Raw genomic sequence first — 16,676 nt, forward strand, 5'->3', positions numbered from 1 at the left:
GGTAGAATGAAAGTACCGTGCTACATGTGTGAGGTCGCTAAGAATGCGTAAACCCTCCAGCCGGTCATCACCAGGTCGAACTGACATTGAAGCACAGCAGAAAAGACAAGAACGGTAAATGAAAATGAATATAGCTTACCACAACCGAAAGGAAACGAAAAAAGAAAATTAATGTAAACCGATTATTAGAATGTTTTGTAAAACCCGTCTTTTGAGTTTTGTCAGAATTATTATTTTTACCTTGAAAACTAAATAGTTATTGAGAATATGTAAAATACAGAGTGTCAAGTAACATTTTTTTCTTCTTAATTTTGGAAGAGATAAACAGTAAATATGTTAAAATAAGATTGGTCGAGCTAGAGAAATCTTTACACAAAAATTCTTGACATTGGATCAAAATTTTCATTTTTTTTTTTTTTTAATTTCTTCAGCAAAGTATGTTAGGATTAAAGTTATGTAAATAAAATGTACAAGCCGTGAGTTGAATGTTTTCTTTCAAAACAGAAAATCTGAAAATACCACTTTAGTTTAAAGTCATTAAGAATATAGTTTAATGTTTACAGTGTGTACTATATATTGATGAGGTTTAAAGCAGTCCATGAAAATGTTCTCACTTGCAAAAATGATGATCACAGCTGTGAAGGATACCAAAAACCTTTTTTAAGTGTGATCAGGAATGGGAACAACCGTATGCTGAGGTGAAATTCATTCTTTCAGTTCTATCAACATTTTCAGTTTGGACTTTTTTTTTTTTTTTTTTCAATTTTCCGTTGCGCTAAAGTTTGTTTGGAAGTTATTATGGATTTTTTTTTCTGTTAGGGCTATTACAGACTTAACATCAGCTTTTTCCGTAGTCCTCATTGCCAGCATAACTCTGAGGTCGACATCCTATGTCGGTAGTTTTTGGTTCGCAACCTTTTTCAAGAAGGGCTGCGGATGATGGACTGCAGGCCTGGATGCTGGGCTGTGAGTTGTGACAGAAGAGGCTCTGGAATTATCTTCTTTGGGCAAATTTGAGTTCCATTTTCCGGGGACAATTGGTTTGGTGAATGGATCAGTGATTGTTGGTAGCATGCCTACACGGGGCCCAGTAGGTTCGCGGCCACCAGTCGGTGAGACATTTACACAATCCATAGTCCTAAGGAAAGTGAACATCCTACACAAGTATTCACACACTACATTTTATTTTAATTTATTTTATTTTATTTTATTTTTTTATTTTGTAAAACGAGAAAAGTGATATTACATATCTGACATGGATCATATGCATATGAATTCCACCAAAATCTAAAAATCAATTGTATCTCTTGTACAGTTTCTGACGAAAAAAAATAACATTTTGTATATAAAATTTGTATATGCAATACGATATTTTCTTCCGGCGTTGATTGTATTTGTGAACGGCAACCAGTTATCATAAAACGGACATTAGAAAAACACGAAAAGAACTGAGTAAATCTAAACACTTTTAATTTCTCGAATCGACTATTCAGATAATATGAAAAAACTACGCAAGAAAGGATACAGAATTAACGCAAGAATGTCAAACTTCAACGATATTAGGATAACACTAAGTAAATTTAAAAATTTTTAAACTTTATAGCTTACCTTCTCTTCATAATTTGGAAGACATTCTTTGGAGCATGTAAGTTCATCTTCGTAATTATATCCTCTCTTCTTTCGTAACGCATCCAATTCCCCATCATCTTTGAAAGTATTTGGATTGATCTGTACATAGGAAAGAAATACAAGATTAAGGCTTAACAACAAATTTCTTTGTTCTAATAGATATCATTTGCTTAAAGTATTAATTTATGAAAAAAAATCCTTTGTATACTATCTAAGTTAATCAAGATTGCTAATAAAACTCCAACTGACCAAAGCAGTGTGTATATATTTTAAGGTTATATATTTGTGTTACAGTTTCGACTATGTAACATAGCCTTCCTCAGACACGTTCTGAGAGAAATATCCAATTTTGACAGCTTATATACAATCTGAATGCAAGACACGCCCACTTTTCCTTTACAAAACGTGAACTTTTAATTGGCTCTAAAACGTAAATTTAATGAGTTTACCGAATTCGTTGGCCTGATTAAGCGATGATAAATGACATATTTTGATGCCAACCAATTTAAAAATATATATCAATTTCTGAAAGAAGATTGCAGGATATTATGCTTCCGCTAGTACAAATATTGAATACAAGATCAAAGAGTGGGCTAACAACTTCTACCTGGTGATTTCAGAAATCTGCCGGGGTAATTTCTCCCCGAGAACCATGACATTCACTCGGGCCCACATAACCTATCGTGCCCAATGTGGATTCCCAGTTATTTTCGTTAATAATACATTTCATCCCCAGTATATTGAAATTCGTCACCAGCAGAAAAAAACTGGAATCATCACTGATGGGGAAAATTGATTGAACAGTTATACATATTTCAACATGAAAATGTTATTCTAATGTCTTTTATATTCTTTTTCCTGTTGGTGTTTGCCTATATTTCCCAGTTAGCATAGGTAAAGTTGAGGAGCGCTACCATCCATTTTTTCCAGTTATGATCTTATGGTCTTCTGCATTCTTGGTTTCTTACCTGTCCACCAGCTGCGTACACATTTATAATATCTTGCAAACTTATATGTTATAAATAAATAAGTGAGTAAACCATGCACGAATGTGTGCTAAGTGCCCAACACAAGCTAAGTTTGTATTTATTCCCATTCCAAGCTGGGCACAATTTGAGGAATCACCGTGATTATGTCCGCGGAAACAGGCACATTAGCGATGGTGATGTGTGCATAAGGAAAGACAAGTGTGGAAATCATCAACCTCCCGTTTTGCGCTGTAATTGCTCAAAGTACGCATCTGTTCTCATGTACCTGTGATTATGGGAACAGTGTTAAGAAGTATAGTTTATAATTATGCAATTATAATGCAAAACTAGGTTCTAGTGACCACCTACTACAGATTGATGCATCTTTTTTGTACTAATTTGAGTATTATTCGAGCAGACAGTTCTACCAAATTTTGACACATTTCTTACATTTTCAGGTTAGGTTAGAGCTTTGTATTTTTATTAGCAGAGCATGCACTAAATGAAGAGCACTACTACTTGCAGATTGATTTCAGGAGGGCTCAGTATAAATACAGTGTGGATGTATGGTATAAAAACTTGAGTATATAAGACACGAATTAACTTGTGCTATGTCAAAAGCACGAATGCTATCTAACTGAGTTAGGGTAGGAGCGCATTAGGGGTACCGAGTGATAGCATGCGAGCGCGTCCATAGGGAGCAGGTGCGTCAGCGATGGGGGTATACGTATATACGAGGATAGTGGAAGAGCACACTTACACATACAATACTTTCACTATGACTTGAGATTCATTTCAATATGCTGTCATTGATGATAATTACTTATATTCACATTCTCATTCCTTCACGAAAAATGTAGGGCTTCACATCGTATTTTACCCAATACTTTTCTATTTCGTAAAACTATCTGCTTGAGTGAACCCCTAATTCGCTTACACGTATAACCACCATCGCACATTCGCCCGTTCCTACGGACGCACCTCGACTATAGCCCTCCAGCATAAACCGTAATAGATGCAAAAAATTGCTTGTAATGAGCAGCTTGCAAAGTTCGGTGCGTGGTTTTGAGACGTGCGGCTTTCATCATATGTACTAGCTAAGTATGTATGTGTCATATACAATTGTACGCAATTGGAATAAGAGATAATAAGTTTTACGCTATTTGCATGGAATTTCCCCCCCCCCCCCAAAAAATACTGTATTTATAGACATAACTTTTATGCCCTCCTACGGTTAACCTTTTCTGGAAAATTGTCTAGAAAATATATTCTCGAAAACGCTATGGACTGATTTTGTCAAAAAAAGGTACAGTATATATGTAATTTATTTCTAGTGGGATCTCTATTGTAAAGCTACAGCCTCACACGTTTTCTTAGCTACGTATCCTCCTTATTTCTTTTTGCGAGTTAACAGACTTTACCTGAAAATTAAAAAGAATTGTATTCCTAATCTACACCGTAAATTTTCCGCTTTTCTATATCCTCCTCATATCTTTTTGCGAGTTAACAGACTTTATCTTAAAATTAAAAAATAACTGTATTCCTAATCTACTCCATTATTTTTCCGCCTTTGCAAGAACAAAGTTCAGAACATTTATTTCATTTTTTTATCTGCAAAGGTTGCTGCTTACGATATTAATGCTTTATCATAGTAGAACTGAGCTTCGAAGTTTTACCTTCAACTTTTGTTGACAAAATTTTAGCCTCGCTCGAGGCGTAGCTAGACCAATCAGCCCTCAGTGTTAACCGTACCTGAGGGATCAGTTTGGAAGCTTTATGCATTACAAAGTCAAGGGGAAGGTTGAGCTATCCCACAGGTACGGTTCATCTAGAAGACTCCTACGTGGTCGACTATGCATGTGACCCTTACACTTTCTATTTGCTATTTCCCATATGCTGTTCTCCATAGTACACCTGCTCCAACAGCTCGTGTTGATCCTTTTAATTTTTTCTTTCTATTTTGCTTATTATCTTTTCCCATAATTCATGTATTACAAGTCCACTAGACCAATTCATCAACTTCTCCTTCCCATATTTCTTAATCCAGTGGGCTTCTTTCCACTTTCTTATCACACTCCTTTTCTCCCTTTCTAATCCTTTTATTCCTTCCCAATCTATCTCATGTCCCGTACATATATTGCTTTGGTCAGTTGGAGTTTTATTAGCAATCTTGCATTTTCCAAAGCTACAATGAATAATTTACAAGCTAAGTTAATCAGTGTTACAAGGTGCTACCCAAAATATCAGAGAATGTCATTGTAAAAATCAGAAAACTATGTTTACATCCTACTGGCCTCTGCTAGCTTCAAAGTAGTTCCCTCCGGCATGTAAACAACAATACCAGTGCTGTTCCTACTTTTGGAAGCACTCCTGGAAGTTCGCAGGGTGGAAGGTGTTCAGGACCAGTTGCGATTCCACTTGGATGTCTTCAATGGAGTAAAAACGTGCCCTTCTAACGCAAGTTTAATCTTCGAGAACACATAAAAGTCACACGGGGTAGGTCAGGGGAGTAGAGGGGTGGGGGGACCATTGCCATGTTATTTTTGGCCAGGAATTCGCTCACAACGAGCGGGATGTACGCGGGTGCGTTATCATTGCGCAGAAACTAGTCTTTCGTTTGCCACAGCTGTGTCCGTTTGTGCCGAATATCTTCCCTCAGTATCTTCGAAACCTTGCACTAAAACTTCCCGTTAACATTCTGACCAGGTGGAACAAACTCCTTATGCACAATTCCTAGAATGTCGAAAAAAATGATCAGCATCGACCTGATGTTGCTGCGAACTTTCGAGCTTTTTCCGGCCTTGGAGAGGATGGCGTCTTCCATTGTGATGATTGCTGCTTCGTTTCCGGGTCATAACCATAAACCCAAGATATATCACCTGTAATGACAATGGACAAGAAGTTTGAACACTCTCCAACTCTTTGTAGCAGCTCAGTGCACGTCTGAATCCTGAGGCTTTTTAGTCGATGCTAAGGTGACGAACAAACTTCGCTGCAATTCGTCTTATGTTCAGTTCATTGGATAGAATTCGTTGACATGTACCGTACAAAGTCTGTTACAAACATTGCGAATTGTCTGTCTTCTGTCTTCGCGAATCGTATCACGCATTTTCATGATCATCTTCGGTGTTGTACATGTTGACGGTCGAATAGAATGTTTGTCATTTTCCACAGATTCGCGGCCTTCTTTAAAATGCTTGAACCTCTCAAATGTTCTTGTTTGAGTCGGCGCACTCTCATCAAATGCCTCTTTTCGCATGCGATGGGTTTCGGCTGTAGTTTTCTTCAACTTGACATAGAACTTGATGCAAATCCGTTGAACCTTAACGTCGGCCATTTGACAAATCACAGTAGCACTGAAACACGCAGAACTACAACTCACAATTGAATGCGCCAAAGATGACGCAACTTTGCGGTGCAGAATTTAATACATGTACCTCGAGACATCGGGCAGTGGAATGTCGTGCTGCTATTGGTTTGTCCGTTAACAAAAAATTCGAATATTTTGGGCAGCACCTCGTACATCTGGCAGTATCATGACAAGAGCACAATATATAATTCTAAAACACTCAGGAAATATATTGATTTAGTATATATGAATATACTATTATACACCCAATTAGATTTTACAAAATGTTTTTATTTCCATTATTATCTTGAACACTGAAGTATATCACTTTTAACTGAATATAGCTTTTAATTTCGGCCGACAGTTATTCATTTGGCTAGCGAAGAAGTCGGTTATTAAGAATAAAATTTTCAGAAGTGGCAAGTTTGATCAAAATGAATATTTCTAAATAACCTAAATCTTGTCCTCAGCATACCTAAAAATAATAACAGTTTTTTTCTTTTTTTTAACAAAATGTTCCAATTTTTCCAACATGATAGAAATTGCAGAAGTTCAATGTTTATTTTTTATTTTATTTATTTATTTTTTTGTATATAATATTTCGTAATATATTGTAAAGTTCTGCTTATGCAGGTGTAAGATACAGCATGAGTAGAGTAAAATTACACAAGGGAACGTTTTCTCCCACTACCGAATTTTATTTTAAAATTTCCTTATTATAAATGGTGTAATACAAAAATCACTCTAATGTAAATAATTCACTAATACTGGGTAAAGGGAAGTATTCCAAAGACCAAGCAGCTTAGGGAAGGATCTCCACAGAGCTCCGAGCAAGCTAGGTGGAGCGGATTTAGGATCCCCAGGTCACAAGCAGAGGGGGCTTGAAAGCCACACAGCCCCGCAGGGTGGCTGAGGTTAAGACTCCCAATGAGTTCTGAGCAAACAAAATGGGCAGGACAAGAGGCCTAGAAGTCCGAGCAAGCTAAAGGAGGGAGGTGACTACACAAAGACTGATAGTAGTTACTGCGATCTTCCTGGTTTTATAGCTGCTCGTGTAGCGATGGCGCTAGTGGCCCTTCGTCGTCACATGACCAGTGCACAGTGGACACCCTTGAAACCTGACCAAAACCTCAAAATTCGAAATCATCACAAATATGAAAGACCTTACACACTTAATAAGGAAAGATGTAAGGTTTGCAGAAATAGATAGGTTTTGGTGCAGCTCCTAAGGGTTGGGCCTACAGGTAGTACCAATGTGAAAGATTAAAATTGGTGGAAGAAGGATATGTATCTACCCCGGTAGCAGGCGCCAAGTTCATGATGTGAAAACAAACTAATGTTTCGTCGTTAGGCGTGAACAATGATTATGCAGAACACTCATATATTCATCGTTCACGACAGATACATAGAAGTCTAATATATTTTCATGTACCTCTAATGTATTGTACTAGTCAATTCGGTGGACGTTTCTTTCTCAAGGACACCAATCCGATGTTGCCTTTTGGTGTCTTTGTTTCCTTCTACATTCCGCAAAACTTGTAGAAAACTCATTCATGGTTTTGTATGACATTTCGAGAATGACAAGGAAAAGCAATCATTAACCTAAATACTACTCGCGAAAATATTTCCCTACTCATATACAAATATGCCTTTCAAACCAGATCGGACAAAAAAAGGGCAACAATCGGTCTTTTTCTCCAACAGATAACATCCCCTACTATCACATCCAGCACACACTAGAATTGGACTCGGTTGGACTCAAAATAAAATTCTATATGAAATTCAATATCAAGTATACCAATTTTGGTTTCCGATCTAATTTATCCACATATTGACTGGTACCTGAAAGTACAGAGGTTGTTCCGCCTACGTTTGGCCGATTTCGTTCCTTCCCCTTCCCGGGCAGAATGGACTCACCCGATCTGGCTCGTGGCGTCCCGCAGTGTTGTGCAGTGGCTTCCTAGGAACGGAGTTTTTTTCCGCGTGGATGACCTCGCACAAAACAGAACCATTGTTGTGGGTGTTGTGTTAAATTTGTTTCCAAGTGTGTGGGTTTCCGCTCTGTGACCAAAATGCCGCCCAAACTAAGCCAGTTTTTGGAAGCTATGTTGCAGATCTTTGTGACGCCCACTTTAGTGTTTCTGTCCTTAGAAAACAGTGCAAGAAGAATGGTTGCAACATCACTTTAAGTGGAATAAAAATGTGATTAAAAAGTACAAGGGCAAAGAAGCTCCACCATTTGGATCACCAACGAAGTTGCCTAGGAAGCGGGAATGCACCAAGGCCACCTCCACCATGCAGAGGAAACTTCGCAAAATGGCAACGCAAGAAAATCCGCCAATACAAAGGTGTATGGCTATTCGTCTTGACGTGTCTTTGGGGACTGTGAGCCGGACGTTACACCATCAACTCAAGCTGGAAAAATTCATGAAAGCTCGCGGCCATCTTCTCACGGATGCCCACCAAAAGAAACGAAAGTGTAACGCCCGGAAGCTGTACGAACGGCATCTGGCAAAACAAAGGTGGATGTATGTCGTAACGCTCGATGAAACATAGATTTACCTTTCCGACTGCTGCAAACCGAGAGCCATCATGTACCGGAAGAAAGGCGCCAAGAACTTCAGAAGGTGGGTCCGTGTCTGTAAAGAATCCTTCCCAAAAAAGTTCATGGTCGTTACTGGCTACTGTCACCGAGGTAAACTGAAGATTCGTAGAGTGGCGAAGAACTGCAAAATAAATTCGCAGTATTTTCAGGAGCAGATCATGTCGCCGATCTACGAGCATGAGATTCCAACAAAGTACGGAAATGACGCCAATCTGGTGCGCATTCACATGGACAAGGCCTCATCACATACCTCACGATCATTCCTCGCATTCTACAGGGAGATGGAGGAGGCAAGTGGTATACAGGTGATACCTTTCAATGAGGTACCTGTTAAATCTCCAGATGCAAGTCCTATGAACTATCGTGGATTTGGATTGCTGAAGCGGGCTTTGAGAAAACGGCGTGTGACAACTGTGGAAGGACTTTGGAAAGCTGTGCAAAGGGAATGGGACAAGATTCCCCTCCCAGTTCTTCAGAGAAGCATATTACAGTGGAAATTATGCTGTCGGGCTATTGTTAGGAACAAAGGGAAACAGATCGAGCACTTACGGACCTAGCGCCATGGATTCTTCTAAATTTTTAAGTCGAAATTGGCCAAATGTAGACTGAACAACCTCTGTATATTAGAGTTCTATGTATGTGCTGTGAACGATGAGTGTATAACCATGTTCTGCACAATCATTGTTCACGCCTAACGACGAAACATTCGTTTGTTTTCACATCATGTACTTGGCGTCTGCTACCGGGGTAGATACATGACCTTCTTCTACCTACTTTAATCTTTTACATTAGTACTAACTGTAGGCCCAACCCTTAGGAGCTGCACCAAAACCTATCTATTTCTGCAAACCTCACATCTTTCCTTATTAAATGTGTAAGGTCTTTCATAATGGTGATAATTTCGAATTTTGAGGTTTTGGCCAGGTTTCAATAGTATCTGGACCACTGTGCAGTGGTGTTGTTCATGTTCCTGTCATCTACCATTGTAGTAATTCGTAGTAGGACGTATGTGGTTGATGTTATAAATACGAGCACATGGTTGTTAGAATACAGAGTTGTGTGCGGGATTTTACATGCCAAGGCCTGTTTAAATAATAAGCCAAAGGGTTATTTTTTCTTGGAGATAAGCACTGGGATATATTCAGCTATGGAACACACTATAATATATATATATATGAATGCACGAAGCACTAAAATTCACACTGGAGGTAAGCAGGATCCATGGTTCGCACTTCACTTTCCCCACGGAAAGGCTGTTTTAAGCTTTGGCGTAAAAAAAGTACACTGATGATAAACATATGAAGTAGTTATTTGAATAGTTTGCACATCAGTAGCGGTGTTGTTATTAAGAGTACATAGTGAAAGAGATGTCAATCTTGGTTGGTTCGCAGCTGGTGGAAGCGCGCGAAGACGATAGTATACATAGAATAAATAAAAGTATAAGCACTATAAATGCTGTCAGAGTCACCGCTATGAGTGGGGTGTCCATACTGGAAGAAAAAAGTTGTTATGAACATGTTGACTTTCTGGACAACCTATATACGAATGTTCACTAAGTATTGGTACGAATAACACGTTTATAAGTAAAATATAAAAATATTCCAGTATCAATTAATAATATAATAATTAGGGTAACAATTGCAATAATGGTTTGTGAAAATGCACTGGACGGATGAAATTCAGACATAGTATCCAGTAGAAAACTTTTTCCGTATTGGAGCAATGAGTGCATAGACGTAATAGTTCGTTGTAAATTTTGCAAATTAAAAGTAAAATTTTGATTTTAGTGAAACACAAACAAACTAGATAGTGTCTGATGAAGCCAAAATGTTAGTTGGCGAAACTGTAACACGCATGTAGTTTTTTATGTGAATATATTGTTTTGCTCAGCAAATAGTTTGTTTGTGTTTCAGTATATACAAAGCAAAGCTTCTACTTATGGAAAATATTACATTTGATTTTAGGGTAATTGCCGAAATACGAGAGAAAAGTTCGAAGAAACTCTAGTTGGTAGGTTCAAAGTGTTGATTATCCGTTGGAAGTGTTCGTATCTGAAGTAGGTCATGCAATGGTTAACTTCATCGGTTGCTAACATGTGATTTCTTTGCAGAGCGATTTTCACTTATCTTCGACCAGTAAGATGAAATCCTGAAGGAGAATATAAGTAAAAATCCTCGATTCGGGAGAGAAGGTTTTAAGTGGCATCCAGTAGTTACATTTCGAAAAACACTAAATTGTATAAACAATCTGTCTCTTGAGAGCGTGACTGAGCTTGTAGTTTACACATGGATAATATATTATGGGATTGACATACTAGTAGATCCAATTCGTAAATTTCCTCATTAGTCCAGATAGGTATTCAGGTATCTGAAGGCGTATGTGATTTTGAGTTTACATCTCTTTCAGCAGCGATGGTATATGAGACGTGGACCTACTGATTAACGTAGAATCCGAATCACATGAGCTCCCGCCGGGAATCGAACCCACGTCTCCCACGCCACGAAGGAGGTCGAAGGTGTATGTGAGCCGTATTTGTAAGGAAACCCTAATTAAAAATCTTAAAAAGGATGTGATAATCATTAGTGTGTATAATTGGTGCCTTAATTATAATATCCAAATTAGCTGATGAAGGATCGAAAGAGACTAAGAAAGATTAGAACACTGATAAAATAATCCAAGGTCTGTTTCTATGAGCGACCATCGTAAATTTGTTTTTTTCTGTATCATATCTTTGGCAAGAGATCATTTTATTAAAACGTCATTAATTTCATCTTGAAGTAAGCTTTGAATAATAAGTCAAAATATTGCTCTACGATTTGAAAATTAAGGAGCTATTAAAAAGCGTTCATTTGTGGTTATGGTGCAAACAAGTTATAGAATTTTATGGTGAATTTCAGTGATTAATTTTTTCACAGCTACAGAAAAGTTCATTACCAGATAGGCGAGTTAGAAATTGCTCTTTTGGATTTCCTGTATCTGATTTTTTAATTAAGAGTTCTGCACTTGTATCTGAATTTGTAAATTTTGTATAAACTGTATCCGTTTAAACCAAAGTTGGATGGTCCTAATAAAAGATTAAAAATCATTCGTTTAAGCCTTTTGGAACATCCTGTTTGGAAATTACATGGTATAATTTCCTTGACTTTATTTATAAATTGATTTCTTTAACATGCCACAATGTTTTTAAGTGATCATATCCCGAACAGGAGTCATTTTGAGTCATTTGACAGCTGAGATATCTAGATGTAACATGTAAGCCAAGAATTATATATTTTCATAATGAATTATCGACTTAAATTAGGAACTTTCAAACCATATTGTTTGAAGGTAAGTTTATTCACGTTTGTGCAAGTAGGAAGTATAACCCCAAGTGAAAGTTGAATAAATGTGGTGGTCATCATTTTTCCAATAAGTATTGTATTTCCTATAAAAGAAAAGAAGAAAAATGCTAAGTTGTAAGTTACTTCATTACAGCATCTAAGAAGTAGTGTCATTCTACGTACAGCAATATGGTAACAAGGGTTATAAACTGTCCTTTGTTGAAGGAAATTAACGTAATAGGGGGAGAAGGCGCAAAATTATAAAGAGGTATTGATTCTTACAAAAAATGAAGTAGGACCGTCCCTGAAGTAAATAGGGATGGGCAAAACTTTTTTGTAAAAACCGGTTCCAAAAAACAGGAATCCGAAAAACCGACATTTCGGTTTTCTCCAAAACCTGTTTTTTTTTATACCGAAACAAGTTTCGGTTTTCTCCAAAAACCGGTTCGGATTTTCGCCGAAACCGCTTTCGGTTTCTACCGAACACACAAAATTATTTCTGTGGAAACGGAATCGGTTTCCGGAGAACCAAACATTATTCTGGTCAGAAATAGAACCAGTTTTAGAAAAACTGAAACCGGTTTCGATGAAAAACTGAACCAGTTTTCGAGAAAACCGAAACCGGCAAAAAACGAACCAGTTTTTGAGAAAACCAGAACAGGTTTTAAAGAAAACCGAACCGAGTTTTTGAAAAATTCAAATATTGGAACGGTTTTCCTAAAAACTGGAAACCAAAAAACCTGCTTTTGTGCCCATCACTAGTAGTAAAGTGGTATTAAGGTTAGGGCAAAGAAAGGGTTAAGTGACAGTAACGTAGAGAAAAGTGAGTTCTTTTCATTATTATTTATTTTATAGATACATGCGCTTATATTGTTATTTCCCATTGCTGTTGTGGTTTTAAGAGAAGGGTAATCTGTTGATATTTAAAAGATAGGTTGTTTATATATGTAGTAGCAGAGGTCAATATCGCACCTGCTCTTCGTTCTCTGATTGTCTTTTCTACTTTCTTCCAGATGTTATCGACCTGGCGCATGTGTTTATGTGAGTGAAATGTATGTTACTCCCAGTAGGCAGTTCGTGCGTGCTTATTCTTCATAATATGGTTTGAGTCTGTCAGCTGAGATATTCTGAATTGGTGTTCTAAAGGTATTCGGAAGACGAACTTTATGTAAATTAGGATTTAATTTTTCGATAATAAATGCAGTGCCTTCGTACTTAGAGGTTTATGATTCTGTCCGATTAGTCTTACGAGAAGAATAGAAAACTAGTACTGCATTACCTGGAGAAAAGTAAATTTTTGTACGTTTTGTATCGTAACATTATTCTGGCACTCACGCATTTTAGACAGGTTTTCTTTCACTATTTGGCATATTCTGTTTAAATGATGTCTATCTACGTGGAGATGAGGTACTGACTTAAGTGAGAATCGGTAATGGTTCTTGGTTCAAATCCATGAAGGAATTAGAAAATGTAGTACCGGCTTGAATGTAGGTACAGTAAAACCTGTGAACTTGGCCACCTGCTTATCTTGGCCTGGTTTGTCTTGAACCTGCATTTTCCCATACGATATTCGTTACTTATTACTCTGTAAGTTGGCCACCTGCCTATTCTTGGAAGTTGGCCGCATTAAAGCAATGTTTACCCTATGATGATAATAATAAATTTACCTGCGTATCTTAGCCACGCAAAATACTGTTGTGTTATTTTTATTAACTCTTTCGTATTCCCATATGAGAAGCAGATGTTCTGTATTTGTGACTGGAGACAAGAAGCATGGATCCCTACCATTTGTTTTTGGAGGTCAATGGCCAGAACCACCGACAGGAATTGTCCCATTTAACCCTATGCACGTTCCCCTCCTCAATACCGCTATTTTATCCTGAAAAGGGGTGGTGAAGGAAGATATGAATAAGAAAAGCACGTACAGGAATTCAGGAAATGGTTGTACGTATTTGTTTACCCTGTCTGTTTTGGTAAAACCATTAGCTATATCGGGTTCTTTCATCAGTGGGGAGCTTTAGTAATTCCGGAAAATTCTCAAGGTAAAGCTAACCATGTCAATTGTCAACTATTGGCATCTGACGGCTTGTCGAAAGGTAGTGGAGGTTTTGAGATATGAATTTCCTTAACATCCTTCTCAAAACATCTTTTGCTCCGAGGGAAACACTTGTAACTCATTACCAACAGGCAGTTAACTACAAAATTAGGAGGATGTGCACATGTGCCAAAAAGAATAAAAGAAATACGCTTAGAATGAACCACCATGAGTAAATTTGTATAATAAATGATTTGCAATTTTTTCGAAAGATATCTACAGAAAACATTTGTCACTGTCAAAAAAAGTCATATAAACTGTATATAAATTGTTCAATTTATAATTTTGCTTTTCTTATTTTCAATCTAAATAACTCAGTGTGCTACAATATCAATTTCAATAAACTGCGTACAGTTTCTATTTTATGGTTGTATATATTAATGTGTTTGCAATACGAATACTTCAGTGTACCAGACTAGTACATATATGAAACATACTGTAGTAATTTTTTCAAGTATTGTATATTGTTATGATTACTCTATATACATTATTTAAAAGTAGCCGTTGTGTCATTGCTAATTAAAATATTACAATCAAGTATTACTAGAAATCTTATTCTAAAAATACAATAATCACACTTTTTCTGTAAGTTGGCCACCTGTCCAAGTTGGCCACTTTTCAACGGAACCGATGGTGGCCAACATAGACAGGTTTCACTGTATTAACTGTAAAAGTTATATGCAGTATTAAACTAGGCCACATAGTTTACCAATTCTTGTACAAAGAGTTTAAGGGAATTTTGTATAATTTTGATAAATGTCTCTACTCTCCTTAAATCATTGTGGTTATATGCTGGACAAAATTTGAATCCGAAGTTCGGCCAAATTTTGGAGTCTCTTTGTATTATTAACAAGATGTCCATCAAGACATAGATAAGAGAAGGCGCTGTAGCATATCTTCGAGAACGAATTTCTCGATAGCTTCGGCAGTAATGCCGTCGGTGACCATAGTGACACAGTAACGTGTTAATATCTCTAATGCAATAAAAATATATTTTGTGTGGCTGTTTCCAACTTGAATGACCCTGAAGTGTCAAACTGCTAGGCGCTCGCTATAGGTGGAGCTGGGTAATGTAGCAATTCTCCCATTGGTCCTGTAGATTTCTTAGCTTCTGGCATTCAATGCAGGCTTTAGTTTTATGAGCCAAGTATGCTTTTATGTTTGGAAGGTAATACTTTCGCTACGCTGACAGATAAGTTTTGGTAATCCAAAATGCGGAGCTGTAGGATGTTCGTGTTGACTCGAATCATTGACTCAGTAATGTTTTCGGAATGCAAAGAAGATTCCCAATTACGGGTGGCGATGAGTACTATAAAATACTCCATTTTTAAGATGGAAATATTTCGATGAACGTAAGGTGGACATTTTATTCGGTTCTTTGCCTTCTAAGACAGAAATAATATCTGCAAATGACGCATTCTGTCTTTGTTCTTCCACCAAATTATGTAGTGGCGTAGATTCTTCTATTTGGAGGGTAGTATCCTCTAAAGAATTAGAAAACTTCAGTATTCTCTGTGTCATGGAAGTTAATAATTTCGTTCTTTTCTTACTCCTTGGTATCTTCCTTGTATTCAAGAAGAAATAAGATATCTGCCAGGTGACATAAGCTTTTGATGTGACTAATCTCGAAGTTATAATCGGCAAATAATATCTTATATCGTGTGAATTTCCCTACACTGTCGGCGTGAGTATTCTACGACGTAAGATATTTTGCATCTACAAACAAATTTTCTGTTTCACAAGAAATAGCGAAACTTTCGCAAGACACAGATTAATGCATATAATTGGCACTGCCAAGTTGAAATCTTCGTTTTTGTCCTACCCGACGGTTACAATAAGAAACGACTTTTTCTTCGTCGGTTTTAGGATTGTAAGAAACTCCTCCTTATCTCTATGCTTGATGCATTTGCATAGGCTTGAATTTCACGAACTTCACCACAAAACGCGACTAATCTTGATTGGTTGTCTGTCTATCGTCATAAACGTCCATAGCAGTCAAAATTTCATTGGAGCTGTACATACACCATGCCTTCTAGCACAAGTATATACCTGTAAGAAGCCAAACAAGTTCGCTAAAAAGTGGGTCGTGTTGTCTCAAGAAATCTATTGTGTAAAGTATAACGAAAAGCAGATCTATTCCTTTTGTATCTGATTAGGATGTTCTAATTATCTGATATTACAGTGTAGTTCAAATCTCATGTAGCGTGCACGCTGGAAACTTAATTTCATATTTTGGAAGTAATTTTTACTTATCAGAAAAACACAAGAAAATGAACAGAATAAAGTACCTAAACTACGCACAACTTCCAGTATACTTTAACTCATCAGAGCAGAGATTTATTGAAGTACGCAAATACTGTCAATAGCAACATGCTAAACTAATGTTTAACAGTTATAACTGCCGTTTCTAAATGGAGAAAAATGAAAGTGAAATTATTTCAAGAAATTGTAACACATAATTACCATTCATAAAATATTATATTTAAATTGTATATATATTATTGCCATTATTGATCCTGGTTGGCATTTTTCTTATAATGAAAACAAAGGATACACCCTAGAGGGATGAAAAAGTTACTGGTTTCCTTCTTAGGTATGATAAATATGTAAGTCACAAGCAGAATTTCCTCATGCAGCAGTATGAACTCGATAAAGGTATTATTTATGTTTTAAAGATACCATATTTCAAACAATTCTCAAGTTAAGCAGG

General features: G+C 37.0%; 1 protein-coding gene across 1 annotated transcript in view; it reads right to left on the reverse strand.

Moving 5' to 3' along the window:
- The window catches only part of Adi1 (acireductone dioxygenase 1), a 75,246-nt gene that overhangs the window by 34,400 nt on the left and 24,170 nt on the right, over positions 1-16,676 (reverse strand). The window contains exon 3 of the mRNA XM_081755588.1: positions 1,609-1,728. Within this exon, the coding sequence (XP_081611714.1) occupies positions 1,609-1,728 (120 nt within the window). The remainder of the gene's footprint in view (positions 1-1,608; positions 1,729-16,676) is intronic.

This window comes from Thermobia domestica, chromosome 4, assembly GCF_964235325.1.
Source record: "Thermobia domestica chromosome 4, izTheDome1.hap1.1, whole genome shotgun sequence".
Lineage (NCBI taxonomy): Eukaryota > Metazoa > Arthropoda > Insecta > Zygentoma > Lepismatidae > Thermobia > Thermobia domestica.